Genomic DNA, 16,118 nt, shown 5'->3' on the forward strand with positions numbered 1-16,118 from the left:
GCTTAGATTGTAGAGAGAATGATGCTTTCATGGATCATTGCTCATATGACACAATTATGTTACTCTTAAGGATAATTGCTATGCAGTATAATTTCTTGGTTATGAATTCATTTTAACACAGATTTTCTTCTTAATTTTTATTCACCATGACGATGCCTGTTATATACTACGTTATTGTTACTTTTATTAGTGTGACAAAGTCCTTGATGTCTTATGCAATATTAGCCGTGTTATTCACTCTGTGTAAGAACATATAAATGACAAGAAGAAGAAGAAGAAAAGAACAAGAACAACATCATCTTCATCAACACAAGCAGCAGTAATAATAATAATAATAATAATAATAATGCCATATGACGTTATTTACAATGATATACTTCATGTACTCGTGCTAATTCATAGAAGAATAGTGGATGCATACAATAACACGGAATGGATGCATGCACTTGTTATTGAGAGAAATGTGAAATGCAAGCTCTGAAGAAAGGGAAGTAACACGGATCTAAATTTCCCACGATCCTTTCACGCACTTGGCTTGAACCGGTATTTGCTTTGCACGGCAACAGATCTAAGACCAGCTCACCACTTGCTAATCCTATATACAATGAGTTAGGGCATAAAGACAATGCTGATCTAGAACCAGCTTCTGGGACAAATTCCATGCCCTTATCGCGAGGACAACTTGTACTCGGAAGTGACGCAATTAACAAGCGACTTCTGTTTAGTAAACGAAAAAAAAAGAGGGAACGGTTGTGAGAAGACCTCGGTGTGATTTAGTTATCAGTTTGATACAAAATGAACAGCCGTCTGCAAGAAATAAGGGAGAGACAAAAGCTCCGACGCCAGCTTTTAGCTCAGCAGGTAAAAAATTTATTTAACCAGATAGCAATCAGTAAGTTATGTTACCCAGTTCCCTGAATGAATGCAGTTAGCTGGCTAGCTAGCAGTAGCTTATGAATTTATCAAGAACTTCTCTCTCCCAAAGTGGTCTATCAATGTGTTAGTCGTTCAGAAGTTTATATAGGCTAATGTTGAATGACTAGCTTGCTTGCTTGCGAATATTGCTGACAAATGTGGATCGTAGATAGTTACTGGCCAACCGCGGTAGCGAGCATGCCATTGTAAGGTAGCCGGGTTGGTAGCTAGCTACTAATTTCAAGTGAGACCCTTCTGAACAAACAACTGGTAGCTATCGCTACCAACCGGAATGCACTTGCTCAGATTAGCCTGCATGCCTGGAAAAACATCTGGAATCGATAGGTAGTCTAACTTCTTTAGCTAATTTATCCGATGCGTTCCGCCGAGGCACTTAGATAGCGACGGATCTGAGCAGTTATTTATAGTCAGATCAATAACTTAGCGTTATTGATTACACTGCAAAAAACTGACGACTTGCTTTTCTGTTCACAGTTGGGAGCCGAGAGTGCTGATAGCATTGGTGCTGTACTGAACAGCAAAGATGAACAGAAAGAGATCGAGGAGACCAGAGAAACCTGCAGGTCTGCATTAAGCTAGTTTCTTTGTTGAGTGTCAGAGGGTAGTGCGTCAGTTAACTGACTATACAAATTCAGCACATGTCAAGCTCAGATGTATGCAGTCTGGAAAAACACTATGTAAGTCAAGCTCTGTATTGTCTGTTATTGGTTGCCTTGTGCTGATCTCTAATCGAGATCCTTTTGTGCCATTAGTCACAGTGGCCATCCACCCTTGAATAATCAAAGTGTCCCATTTGATTGAACTTATGCTCAAAGCTGGGGATGGTTTATTGTTGTTCAGTGGGCTTTCCCACCTTGTGACTAAAGGTCATCCCTAAGGAGCCACATTTTAGGATTTCCCTCGGGATGTAACAGGTGTGAACGTAAGTTTTGTGTGTTTGCTTTTTTAGAGCCTCATTCGACACGGCCGTTCCAAGCACTAAGCGCAAGTGCCAGACTGAGGGAGAGGACACGGAGGAGGATGTGGAGGACCAGAAGGTAAAGACCACCAGAGCAGATTGAACCTGTGGCCATTAATGTCCGTCATGCAGCATTGTCTTTGCAGTCCACAGTGTTTGTCTTTTCCTTTAGGATGAAGTTGAGCAGCAGCAAGCTGAAGACAGTGGTCCGTATGAAGAGGTCTACAAAGATTCTAGTACATTTTTAAAGGTGAGCACCTTCCAGGGATCATGGTTGAAAAAGGCATGACTGTCTGACCTTACCATTGCAGCACTTTAAAAATGCTTCCTCTAAACATGACTCTTAAAAAATCTATAACTAGTAAAACTCATACAACCCAAGCCCTTATCCGATTGCCATTGGCATGTTTTATTTATTGCTGTTAAGGCATTAAATTGGCTCTTGAGTACATCTTTGAGTTACTGAATGCCTGTCTACCACAACAGGTTCTCAGAGCCTAAGATAAGGTTTTATCTCAATCTTCCCATGACCCAGTTACAGACAAAGGAAGATAGAGCTTTTTGAGCTGTCTCCAGAAGTGTGAAGTACAGGGAAAGCATCTGGATGGCTACACTGCTACTAAGCTACACTGCTCATTGACAAAAGCTTAGCATGTGCAACCAAGTGCTTTCCCTGGGTTTACTTTTGAGCACAGCCCAAGTTGCACTTTTCTTATGCGCTTCACATTCTCTCAGTGGCTTGGATATCAAGCTTAAAGGAAGGACAGTAATAGTGTGAATACAGTGATACTAATATCGGGTAATTATTTGTCTCAGGGAACGCAGAGTCTGAATCCTCACAATGACTATTGCCAACATTTTGTGGATACCGGTCATCGACCCCAGAACTTCATTCGTGATGTAGGTAAGTGACATATATTTATGGCACGTTTTTTGTAACTAATCATTACGTGAAATATTTTACTCTGCAAAATGGTACATACATCTGCTGAAATGTAAAGAGAAGGGAATGTGCATGTAATTTAATGACCCTATTCATTATGGCTTTCCCCCCTTTTTTAGGTCTTGCTGATAGATTTGAGGAGTACCCCAAACTCAGGGAGTTGATAAGGCTGAAAGATGAGCTGATTGCAGCGACAAATACTCCTCCCATGTAAGTTTTAAATGGTTAGCTCTACTAAACTTTCCATTTTGTATTTTTTCTTGCTGTGGCTCTTTGCCTAGCAGCAGTCTTGCATGGGCACATTCACAGGATTATTGTTAGTTGAGTATTTCATGCTATGTTTTTGTTTTGCACTACTGAGCTCCATTGTTTTTGGTGTTTTTTAATCTCTTCTTTGAATGAGATATTTTTTGAATGAATTTTTCAGACAGTAAAATTAACCTCATAGTCTTTCCTTTAAGCTCTAATTTGTTTCTAATTATATTATTGTTACTTTGTGTGGTCTGGGGTGCACACCAGTAACCCTGCTAATTTCTGAAGGCTCCCATGCTGTCAGTCACTGGTTGCTTTTCAGATACAACACCTTATGTGCAAGTAACGATACGGCTTCTGTAGATGGTGTTCAGTTAGGGTTATAAGGGAAAATAAAACCCTTTCAAAACATTCTGCTTTCATACAAAACTGGAATCAGCCATGATGCTTAACATGAAATCCAGTTAATTTCAGAATCATAGTGCAAAAGAATGCAGGCAGATCTCACTACACTCTGCAGAACACTGATGTAAAAGTAGTTCAGCATTTTCCAGATGCAGGCTCTATTGTGATTTTGAAAAGTGAATGGGCAGATGATTGATTAATCATTGAAACCCCAGATATGATTTATTTCAGCTAGCTGTCAAGGGAATGTCATGTGAAAAGTAATCACAGGTTATGTGTAAAGGTTTGGCTGCGTTTACATTTGGGGGGGGGCTTTTGCTGCTCAGAAGCAAATGGAGTTACCTGAAGTCTAGCTGGCTTTTATCATGCAATAGCCAGCTCATTTGTGATTGTGGAGATATATATCATATATATTTATTACATTTTACTTGTAGAATTTCCAGGAATTTCCTGTAAAATGACACACCGTGCTATAACTTGGCCAGGTATCTACAAGCAGACCTGGAAAACTTCGACTTGAGAGACTTGAAGTGTAAGTTTGACGTTATCCTCCTGGAGCCGCCGTTGGAGGAATACTACAGGGAGTCTGGGATTATCGCCAATGAGAAGTTCTGGACCTGGGATGATGTGAGTCAGGGATATTAAGACTTTAAAGGGCACTGAGGGCTGTCCTTTCAAGCGTTTGAAAATGGACCCCAGGGAATGTGTTTCCTTGGACATATTTACAACATGCCAAGCCATTCATCCTGATATGGTAGATGTATAAATGCTTGGCTCATCCAATCAAACTCTTTCCCTGGGTTTCATTTGCCTATAGCATTGCCAGAATGGCATTTTCACCTGTTTTTTTTCTGTATTTGGAGTCCTTCCTCAGAGACTAATCATAATTCCACAGATTTACCCCTTGCTGTAATACGATTTACTTAAAATTTTTATAGTTTGGTTTAATAAGGCTCAAGGCTGGATATGATCCATGCAGTAATCTGCCATGGAATACTACTTACAGTGCACATGTTGGAATTGCATACTATTTTATTTTACAGGCAAGTTAGTATCTTTTTATGAATGTCTACTTTCCTGTCTCATCAGATAATGAAACTGGAGATTGAGGAGATCTCTGCGCTGAGGTCCTTTGTGTTTCTGTGGTGTGGATCTGGAGAGGGGCTGGATCTGGGCAGGATGGTACAGTATTCACCTTTTAAATTTCACCTCTGACTGTTCTGTAGGTGTGGATCAGGAGATAGAGAATTTCCAGGCTATCTTTATCTCTCTCTGTTGGCATCTCTCTCTCTCCCTCTCTGTCTTTCTCCCCCCTCCCTCTCTGTGTAACTCTCTCTGTTTCCATTTCTCTCCCTCTCTGTTGATCTCTTTTTGTCTCTTAACTCTCCGTATCTCCTGATCAAAGTGATTAGGTATCAGTTCCTGTTGGAGCTGCTTATGATTGCGTTCAGTTCAGACTTGGGGCTTTGTTGTTTGAATCTGTGGAAAAGTCCATATGAAGCGCACTCAGCGGGGATTTGCCTGCAACAATGTTACTGACTGTGCTCTTTGAGGAGCCCGCATGCTGTTGTGCTTTGAAGTTCCTTTGGCATGTTCTAATGAAAATGCCTGGGTGAAGTCCCCCTTTGAAGGCGGCACGGCGTGTCCCCCCATCGCCACCGCAGACTGCCCGCGCGGTTTCGAGCGTGAGGTATACTCTCCCGCGCGCAAGGTCAGCGGCGCAATTACCACGCGGCGTTATCCTCCGCCGCGCTCCTTTTAATGAGATTCGGCGGAGCGGAGCCCCGTCTGGATGGTTTTAGTAATTACGTCGTTATCCGGCATTAGTGCGGACGGCGAAAGAGCCGTGTGACTCCCTGCAGACAACCATGCTAGCCGTGCCACTGCTCTAGCTGTAAGCCCGGGCTTTACTTATTAGTGCTATAAATGAAACACAGCTGTCTCACATTCAGCTTTGTAAAGGGGGATGAGGCCATGTGACAGTGTACAATTTTAATATTATTAGGGCACGTTGCAGGGCAAGTGTATTTGAAAATGACTTATTCTTTTGTAATCCCAGATTTTACCCATATGATCACTGTTTGATTTGTCTCTTCTTTCTTCCCTTTTGCCTTGTCTGCATCGCACCAGAAATGTATTAGAAAGCGCAGCGTGAAGTGAGATGCTGGAAAGCTCTGAATGGCGTGTAGAGATTTGGAGCCAGTGGCTGTTGGTGAAATGTGCACGCTGCTGGTTTCAGTCCTCTCGCCTGTGAAAGGCGGTGAAGCCTCCTTTTCTGACCGGGACGGGGTGTTTTTTTTCCGCAGTGCCTGAGAAAATGGGGCTTCCGCCGCTGCGAGGACATCTGCTGGATCAAAACCAACAAGAACAATCCCGGGAAGACGAAGACGCTGGACCCCAAAGCAGTCTTCCAGCGAACAAAGGTAGGGGCGCTCCGCCGGCCGGCCAGCGCGGCCCGCTCCGTCCCGGCGAAAGGAGAGAGGGAGATGGATTTCTGTTCCTCAGAACATTTTCTTTTCTCCTTTTCTAATAAGAGCTGAAGGAAAAAAGGAGTGACCGGGGGGGGGGGGTCGCCTTTGAGGGCGGAGCGCAAAGTTCGCGGCGTGCTGGCTGCGTCTCTGGCTTGTCCTCCTGCCGTTCCAAAGGCTCGGGGCCTTGTCAGCCGGGGGTAATGGCATTCTGAGAGGCTTTTATAGCCATGTGAATGCTCTTTTTTTAAACCGTGGCCCCATTGATATGCAGATAAGGGGGGGCAGCGCAGGGGTCCTGGAAATGTTTGTCCCGCGCTGGGAAAAGGGTAGCCACGGCGCACTGAGGCCTCTCACCCCCTGCCTTTTGTGTGGATACACTGCCATTGATTGGAGTCAAATTACCTGACTAATTTCTCCTGCAGAATAGGCGCGACAGAATGTGCGCTTTGTGTGTTTTACTAAGCGGCGAGTGGAAAGTGCATTTTTTTTCGGGGGGGAGTTCTGAGGGTACATAATATCGTAAAGAAAGCCAGATCTGCTCGCCGAGAAGCAGTACAAAGAGGCGGGTTCACTTTGCATGCAGGAGCGATTGCGCTTGCTTTATTGACTTTGCTGAATGGGGATGCGGATAAGAAACAGATGGTCAACGCTGCTGATCCACAGTTAACGATACACTGAATGCCTGCTGAATCCATCAGCGTACTTCACAACATCATCAACTGTCTATAGCTCGGCTTCCTAACAGCAGTGAGCGTTGGCATTGACTGTGTGCGGGGCTGTGTCTTCATTAACCTGCATACCAAGCCAACACAGCATGGCAGTCGCTGTAATGAAGGGGCGGTTTGAAAGAAACGCAAAGCCGTAACTTGAGTTGCATCCCTCAAAGCTCGACCACTGAACTGAGGCCTTTGTTTCAGAGGCTGACTTGAACAGATAGCTTCCTGTTGATTGGTTGTCCTCAGGAGCACTGCCTGATGGGAATCAAAGGGACGGTGAGGCGCAGCACCGACGGGGACTTCATCCACGCCAACGTGGACATCGACCTCATCATCACGGACGAGCCGGAGATCGGCAACATCGAGAAGCCGGTGGAGATCTTCCATATCATCGAGCACTTCTGCCTCGGCCGGCGGCGGCTCCACCTATTCGGCAGGGACAGCACGATCAGGCCAGGTGAGCCAGCCGGACACAGCCCGTCAACATCATCTTTATTAACTAAACTACTTCAGTAGTGACCACGAGGTTTCAGGTTCAGATCCAGGGTGGAGCACTAATGCTGTACCTCACAACCCACTACTTAATCTGAGTTGGTTGATTAAATCAGATTGCATGGATGATGTGTAAATTGTAAACCAATTTAGTGGCCATGTGCAACCAAGCACTTTCCCTGGGTTTGCTTTCTTTTGAGCACTCTTCACTCTTCAGCACTAAACATCCTCTCAGTAGCTTGGACATCAGGCTGAAATGAAGGACAGTAATAGTGTGAATACAGCGACACTAACAGTGGGTAATTATTTGTATCAGGGAACACAAAGTTTGAATCCTCACAATGACTACTGCCAGCATTTTGGGAATGCCGACATGTTAGTTGGCGTGGGTGAGGAAGTGAGTAATGTGAAGCTTTGAAAGCTCGCAGCCAGCGCTGGAGAGTGTGTGCGAAGTGAGAGAGTAAAGCCTTATTGTGGATCCCATTCTTTTAGAGTTTCCATTGCCTTGCGGTGGGGCTCTCCCCTGTGTGGACCGGAACTCGCTGGCTCTTTTAGGAGGGGCTCTTACCGTTTCCCGTCTCATTACCGGCTCCTCACACCTGCAGCATCTGTGAGACATGCAGGGCCTAGCGGCCCTGTGGGAACAGCTCTGTGATTCTAGCACATGGATGCCGGTCGGCCCGGCTCTTTAAAACGGCTGCCTCCACTCGCCATTTTCAAATGCTACGAGTTTTTTTCATTCTAGGAGGTACTTTCTATAATGCAGAATGTTAAATGGAGGAAGACATTTTGACTACAGTACAAGAAATGTCACAGAAAGTAAAGTACAGACATTAAACTGTTGTCTGGACCTGAATGGAATCACATACACATTCATATTTTTCTTTCCAAAATGGAAAAATAAAACCTTGTCTAGCCAACCTTATCTAATTAAATGGCTTTTTAAAGGCGTTTCATTGGTTATAAAACAAAACAAAAAAAAAAGCCTCTCCGCGCAGTTTTATGATGCGTTTTATGGAGACCAGCCCTGCATTGTTTCAGTGCTGTTTGCTTACCCTCAAGGCAGTTGTTCTGTGCTTTGCTTGAAATGAAAGCACTCTGCGCAGCCGTCAGCCATTAGCAGTAGTGATTGCAGATTATGGGCGTTTGCTGTTGCAATCCCGGCAGATTAAACACCCTGAGAAAAGAATTTGAAGTTGTGAGGACGCGAGCATTCTTTCCTATGGCCTGCATTCCTCGCATGCCCTGGGGCTTCGGATGACATGGCACGGCAGGGCCCTCCGTAGAATGCAAAGCGTGGACACTCATGACTCTGGTGAATGCTGATGAGGTGCTTTTGGGTTAAAACGCGTGCTGATTTTATAACATATTGCAGGTATCCGACATGCTGAAAGTTAGTTTTTCTCCATGATATGCATCTATCTGAAGGACAGGCTAGCACCACCCTATTGTTTAACTATTTAATATCTGAATATACTGAACGCCTAAGAGAATACCCTTTCTCTCTTAATCAGGTGTGTGTCACACCTAAAGGAATAATGTGGGGCAACTTGTTGTGGTTACCCATTTCTACCACAATACATTTAGATAGATATACTGTTGAATAAAGAAAATAACAGCACTTAGGTTTATATTGAAATTTCAGTTCAAATATGTAGTTTCATAGAAGTGTGGCCTCTGTATCAAAGACATGGTTAAGGGAGTGCCTGGCTGAATCCAGTACTCAGGTTTGACGTTTTAATTGAAGTGTGCGGGTTGGTATAAACGTAGCGTCTGTGTGAAAACCGTGATGAAGGGACTGTGTGGTTGGTACTCACTTTCCCTCGTCTCGCTGTCGTCCGTGCTCAGGGTGGCTGACGGTGGGGCCCACGCTGACCAACAGCAACTTCAACGCCGAGGCATACGCCTCCCACTTCAACGCGCCCAACTCGCACCTGTCGGGCTGCACCGAGGAGATCGAGAGACTGCGCCCCAAGTCCCCTCCCCCCAAGTCCAAGGCGGACAGGGGCGGGGGCGCGCCCAGAGGGGGCAGGGGCGGGCCGTCGGCGGGGCGGGGGGACAGGGGCCGAGAACGCAACAGGCCCAGCTTCCGGGGGGACAGGGGCGGTTTCAGGGGCCGCGGCGGGCCCCATCGGGGCTTTCCTCCACGCTAGAGAGAACTTTTCGGAAAGACAAACTTCTGGAGCTGATGTCTCTGTTGGGGGTGGGTGAGGAAACTCCAGAGCAGTGGCACAAACATTCATCCACCAGACAGTGGATGGACCCGGTGTTGTTGTAATGATTCAGTGAATTAGCCTGAAAACTGTGGGAGCACAGAAATGTTTTTTTTATACGGACATTTTATAATTGCAACAGTGGAAAATAAGATGGAGGCTTTTATTTTTATCATGCTTCTAGTAAATGTTTTCCGTAACCTCTTAACGTTGAGCAATGTGATTTGATAAAAGCTGGATGGTGAAAAGCTGAATGGTGTCCTCTGAGAATCACTTTTTCACCTCACGCACACCACTTTACTCCTGAAACACAGTGCATGCCTTTGATTTATGTAAACACCACATGACACAGCTAGGCCAATTATTTGTGAGAACAGGTGTGCAAGGAAAAAAGCAACCCTGTCATTTATAGTTTGAATTAAAAAGTGCATTTCCCATGCAGAGGTTTCAGATCAAGCATTCACAGCCATAAGAAGCTGGCACATAATAGAAAACCTATCATTAGGATTCCTGCTGAAAACAGCTCGGAAATACTTGCGACGTCAGCCCATTTGTTCCGCTGTCATAGCCTGTAACCTGTCTGCTGGGGAATATTTGCCAACCACAGCATTTGTTTCCTGAGTTAATTTTTAAAAAGGAAGGAAATAAAATATTACATCACCATGGATTGTTTTCACAAAGGTTAAATATACCTGTAAGTTCTGAACGAAAATGACAGATGCTCTGCAGTCTGTCTGAAATTCCTAATGGCTTCAACAGGGCAACTGCCTTCCCCAAAAGGTGTTTTTCCTCTGTGTGGCTCAAGGCTGACATCTAGTGGTGAGATAATGTGAAGTGCACGCCGGCTTGGGTTCTCAGTTGCGTCATCTAATCATTTCCCCAGTTTAGCTTTCAGTTACACCATCTAATTATTTCTCCAGTTTGGCTCTCAATTACACTGTCTAACCACTTCCCCAGTTTGGTTTGCTTATTTGACTTTATATGGTAACGGTAGAGTGTTCTGTGGGAAGATGTCCATGCTTCAGGTGAGTGTCACACTGGTAAATAATGTGAATTCACAGGGATAATTAGATAAAAGGCTTTTCCTTTGCCTTGCCTTGTAAATTAAAGTAAAAAGTACATATATTAATGATATGAAACCGCATGCTTTCTTGAAACATTTCATGTTTTTCGACTTAATGCTGTTGTTTAATTTCGTGTGCAGAAACCTGCAGAAAGCAAGTTTATCATTACAGCCTAATCTGGCACACAGAATAACTCATCCCTTAGCTGTGGTTTAGTTCTGGTATACTTGGTGCAATATGGTAGAATTTTTATTATTATTTTTAAAAAAATTACAGTGGATCTCTTAGCAGCAGTGAAGGAGCATTTGGACAGCCAGCCTTCTTTTACCTAAAGAATGTCCGTTAAGAGAATGTGGCATGAGAAGCGTAAAAATCCCTCAGTGCTGTCTCATATGGCTAATGTGTTATTATTTTTTCACATACAGTGGTTAAGATTCATGGTTTCATACACATTGATGTTGACAGGATACGCTCATCTGATTTGGCTTGAAGGAGTGATTATGTCCTAAGTGGTATAGCTAAGTCAGCAAATAGTAATGCAATATTAATGAGTTAAGTTTGGCATTCAGGATGTTGAACTGCAGGCTCTCCTTGAGAACACTACTGTCGTTTTAATGGTGGAAAAAGCTGGGTTTTGATTTAACTGAAAAGTGAATTTAGGTTTTGACAAATATACCATCACAGAATTGCAACCAAATAGCTGGATGGAATCTCAGTACTCAATTACAAAGTATCCTTCCCTAGAAAATATTACAAGGATAACCAGAATTTTTTGGGCAATGAACTTTGTGTTGAGAAACAAATTAATATTCTATAAAACTGTAGTCTATTTAGTAAATTTCTGGTCACTAGCCTGGTTCCATGAACAGTAAAGACGGGGAAATGCCTTAGGGACTCGTGTAGACTGAGGATGAAATGTGTGGATTCAAAATCGCATGCTTATAGGCTGACAGTAGCAAAGATTCTGAGCAAAACTGTGCCATCACAGTCTATGTGGACTCCTTTCTTTTGCATGGAAAGTTTGTCTTCAGACTTGCAGTGTGTAATTAGGGTCATTGTCACCCCGCAGACATGTCATTGAGGACCCGGGAGAGAGACGTGCTAAATGTGAATCCACAGCTCCCTCTGTGCTCCTGGGATGACCATTTCAATTTCAGATTTCAAACATTTGTGCGGACTGGACTGTGTTAAGTGTAGTTTTCGCACATGGCAGGATTATAAAACTCCGCTAAAGGCTTGAATTTTATAGTATCCCTCTGGCAAAAGGGTATTTCAATGTATTTTTTTCTTCTTTCCTTGAACTAAATATGGTTTGAGCGTTATTTATACTGCACATTAGCATGCCCAATGTTATGGCAATAATTCTTTTAGTTCTAAAACTGCTAGTGCTCAGTCCTGAATAATGCAAGAAAATTGGCAAGGGGTTTAACATTTGGGTTATGCCAATCTAATTTATGCAGTAATCACAAAGAATATATCACATGGAACTTTCCAATACAAAAATAAAAAACAAAGAAGTAATGAAATAGTCAGTCCTTGATCAGGGCAATGTATGACAGGTTTTTGAAAAAGTGTAACATTTAAGAGAAGGAAATGAGTAAACAAAATATGAATCCTGAACTCAATGAGACAAGCACAGAGGTCTAACAAGGCAAAGATAAAGGAGTGGAAGATAGGGAGGAAACTTCAGCTGGAGCCCGCTCAAGCTCTGATTGGTGCTTTGGTGGTGCGTATGAATGTCGCTGTAACTCACTGGATTAGAGGGTCTTTGGAGAGTCCCTGTAAAAGGCCTATATGTAACAGAGACAAAAAGTAGCATTTCATTTAACACTGAGGTAGGTCCTTAGAGGTCCAGTGGGATGGAGAGCAGATCCAGTGGCCCAGTAAACTTCCGCTTCTCCAAGTTTTGTACTTGATGGCTTTTAAAACTCAGTGCAGTGTACCTCTTAGGATACATCAGTGCTGGGTCATGCCTATTTAAAATATTAATGTCTGTGCAATATCACACCTATTTATAAACTGATAGCTTGGCTTAACAGGGGTCACCTTTTAGGTGGGCCTCATGTCTTGTCAGTGTATGCCATGTCGGCTGTGAAAAGAGACTCCATTCCAAGTTTCGTGTTTGTATAATTCAGGGAACCAGAGATCATGTCAAGTGTCCCAACATATTGATTGAGAGTTGGGTTATCACACTTATGACTGACTATTTGGACTACAGAACTACATTTCTGTTACCATTACTACATGACATGAACCTTGACACAAAGTTTTAAGATGGTGCTGAAGTGTAGCTATGATATTTAATAATATTGAAGTAAGAAATTGCGGGTATTATTATGCTCATTGAGATTCAATCCACACCTGGTGATATTTTAATACTTGCAGACTCTGACCCTCAGCTTGTACCATCTCTTAGATCCCTTACATTAAATTAAGTTTTTCTTAGCATGGTGCTGTTGGGAATCATTCCCACTGACCCGTCAATCCCTAAGCTCCTGCTCTGTAGACTCTTTCTTTATAGTGGAGCTGAATCCAAGGCAATTGTGTGCGCAGCTTATATGAATGGCTAAATATTTTCATTATGTTCAGAACAGATCGGGATCATTAAGTCTAACCTTACATACGCTCATTTTGCCTGCTTTGCATGATTCTGATCTTGCCTGAACAGTGTGACTGCAGTAGCTTGTGCCACGAGGCACCTATGACAAGGGTTTAATCTCTCCCCTCCAGCTATACTTAGCTGGCTCTGCTCCGAGACAGTTCCTCCCACACTACCAGAGCTGTGCGGAGTGCTGGGTGACTGATATTTACAGCCTTCCCTCATTATTGCAGTCTCAAGATGTTTTATGGAAAATATATCAGGGACTGTTGTAATGTACAAGCCTATACAGTACAACACAAATAAGAGAAACTGCAAGATTTGTATGTTTGTGTTCAGTCAAAATCTGTCTGAAATTTCCCTTGAAATTCAAAGCCTTTACCAGTCTGCCAAACCATATTTGTATAAAGAGATGGGGGATCACTTGAGTGGTTTTAAAAAATAGTCAATAGCTGATTTCATATGAGATTCTTTTCTCTTAAGTACAAACATGCAGAGAGGGAAATGTATTGTGACTTCATCTCTGGACTCGGAAATTTTCCAGTTTCATTGACTGGAGGGCAGCAGCATCTGGCACGATGGCTTTGGTATTGCCACTGGGCGTGGAAAAGACCAGCAGCTATAAATACTTGCCTTGCTTCATAGCAACCCTCTGTGGACATGAAGCTCCCGAGCCACCCTTCGTATCGTCAGGGTGAGGTCCTTCCCAGCAGCGGGGAATACACCCAGACCGGGGTCACCACCTCTACTGGGCAATGCAAGGAGATTAACAGCAATTTGTTTATTCCTCAACAAAAAATTCAACTATGGACACCCTTATTCATTTCAGCCAAAAAAATCAAATCCTCATCCAAAATATTGTGAATGATTTGCAATTATAAGTACTGTAATTAAGTACAGGGAGTTTCAGTGAAGGCTTTTTATGTCAGTTATACAAAACAGTGGGATTCCATGTGTTAGCACTCATCCTTGATGTACCAGTGTATTTTCTTCTCATCTTTTATGACAATCCTTGTGTTCCCATGAGCCCCTGCTTGTGGTGAAGATTCCAATGTCCTCCACTAGATGTCAGCCTTTGCTTGCTGTGCTTTTTGTGAGCGCCAGCTTTCATGACTTCGTTGATCTTACTGTGTAATCAAAGAAGCAGCAAAGAGCTACAAAATCCATGAGTACAAACAAGGCAGTGATGCTTGTACAATAGCATTCTGCATCCAAAGAAGCACGACACCTTCAAGTTTGTTTATTCCTAAATGAAAACTACCCACCTAATGTGTTGGTCGAATACGTATCAGTTTCTCCCAGTGTTTTTGTGCTTGCCTTTGTCCACGGAGAGGAGGATCAATTCCGATTCACAAAGCAATTTACATTTGTGAATGGAAGATTCTCAAAAAAACAGAATTTTTCCACATTCAACTACATGCCACACTCAATGTGCCATTTGAAGGAGTACTTGTAAAGAAACAGACTGACAGCTCTCCAGAGTAACATAAAACAATTAGGTTGCCCTTTGATCTGATATCTCCGCTCAAATCTTTTTAATCAATTAGCCATGAAGCTACTTGCCGTGTCATATTCGCTATGCAGAAAACGACTTTGGTCTGTCCGATTCCTCGCAACACAGATCAAAGCTAACTCAAACGTCATGAGATGGCTGCATCCAAGCAAAGGAAAGCCTATCACCCCCTATACATTTGGGGGGGGGGAGCCTATTATATGCATATGCATAGACACACAATCATAAATACACATACAGACTTTCTGTATTGTTGTAACGCTGCATTACCATAGGTAATGATATTATTTCATTGACCTTGCATGGTAAAGCAAAAGTGTTTTTTTCCTCCTCAATATTTTTGTTGTTCAGAAGAGTTCATTATTATTAATAATAGTAATAATAAATGTTTGTAAGCAACAGACACATTTTTGGTATTTTCTGAGGAAAGCCTAACATTAAGTGCAAAGCAGTTATGGACAAGAGGCAAGCTAAATGGAAAATGTTTTTTGTCTTTTTTTTCATGAATGTTCATGTTTAGTTATGCATGATAATGCTACGGATATAGCAGGGGCTTCCCATTCCATAGAAACACTGGCGAACTGGGGAAGACAATCCCAGATCTCATCCTGTGTACACGGTAAGATACATACAAACACCAAAAAGTAAGATTCTTATATTACTGTTATTTTTTGTATTGTTTTATGTATTAAGTTCACCAGATATTCATGTAAGTACATGAATACATACAACATATTCTTGTACGCATGGAAATTTAAGATCATTAACTGTGAATGTGGTATTGTCTGTGTGTATGTGTGTGTGTGTGTGTGCGTGTACGTGTGTATGAGACTGTGTGTGTGTGTGTGTGTGTGTGTGTGTGTGTGTGAGAGCAGTTTATGACTTCAGGACAAACCGTGCCCGCAGCTGCTACTCAGAGGTAATATGTGACCTGTTTGCCTCAGTGGTCCTCATAAGTGTGTAATTATTTCCCTGCAGTTAGAGGGGCTACCGTGTGAAATGAATCCTCCATGGCCCCTCCTCCTGTGCCCTCCTTCCTGACATCCTGTCACAGTGGCCTGTAGAACGCTCCTCGAGACGTTTTGACATTTCAGCAGAAACCCACCGCTGCGTTAATCCTTTCCAAATGAGAGGCGCGGGGGGGGGAAAGCCCGGAGACTGTCAGCATAGGATGAATGGCAGGGCGTCAATAGAAATCCACTTAGATTTTAGGTCATGAGAAATACTTTGATGTATGAGTGAGGCCCACGTATATAATGTACAGGAAGGTTCTCTCACTTTTTGAAGATTAGGTTTACTGAATGTTTATTATGGTCGGGTACTAAATGTATGTTTCTGTGCATGGCATGAGTGGAGCCACATGTGCACCATACACTACCTATCCCAATTGATTAATAGTTAAGGCTTAAGGAGTGGATTCTACAAACGGAGGCTGAAAAAAATATACCTGGGAAATAGGCAATCTTACAGTCTGTCACAATTAAAATGGAGCCAAGAGTGGTAGAGACTGGGGGCTTTCCTGCCACTTCCAGTAAACTGTAACATAATCTTTTGGT

General features: G+C 43.0%; 1 protein-coding gene across 1 annotated transcript; it reads left to right on the forward strand.

The window, feature by feature from the left end:
- The first annotated feature begins 737 nt into the window (after positions 1-737).
- On the forward strand, positions 738-9,596 carry mettl14 (methyltransferase like 14). Its single transcript, XM_036517043.1, has 11 exons — positions 738-861; positions 1,411-1,499; positions 1,886-1,973; positions 2,067-2,144; positions 2,711-2,798; positions 2,957-3,047; positions 3,980-4,121; positions 4,584-4,676; positions 5,801-5,917; positions 6,928-7,138; positions 9,022-9,596. The coding sequence occupies exons 1-11, from the start codon at positions 796-798 to the stop codon at positions 9,324-9,326; spliced, it is 1,368 nt and encodes a 455-aa protein (XP_036372936.1). The 5' UTR covers positions 738-795; the 3' UTR covers positions 9,327-9,596.
- The last annotated feature ends 6,522 nt before the right edge of the window (positions 9,597-16,118 follow it).

Source organism: Megalops cyprinoides, chromosome 22 (assembly GCF_013368585.1).
Source record: "Megalops cyprinoides isolate fMegCyp1 chromosome 22, fMegCyp1.pri, whole genome shotgun sequence".
Lineage (NCBI taxonomy): Eukaryota > Metazoa > Chordata > Actinopteri > Elopiformes > Megalopidae > Megalops > Megalops cyprinoides.

Excerpts from the sequence above, each read along its gene's own strand:
- mettl14 (XM_036517043.1), top strand. The coding sequence starts at position 796 with ATGAACAGCCGTCTGCAAGAAATAAGGGAGAGACAAAAGCTCCGACGC. Across the intron at positions 1,500-1,885 it reads GAGACCAGAGAAACCTGCAG|AGCCTCATTCGACACGGCCG; the intron begins GTCTGCATTAAG and ends TTGCTTTTTTAG. Across the intron at positions 7,139-9,021 it reads GGACAGCACGATCAGGCCAG|GGTGGCTGACGGTGGGGCCC; the intron begins GTGAGCCAGCCG and ends GTCCGTGCTCAG.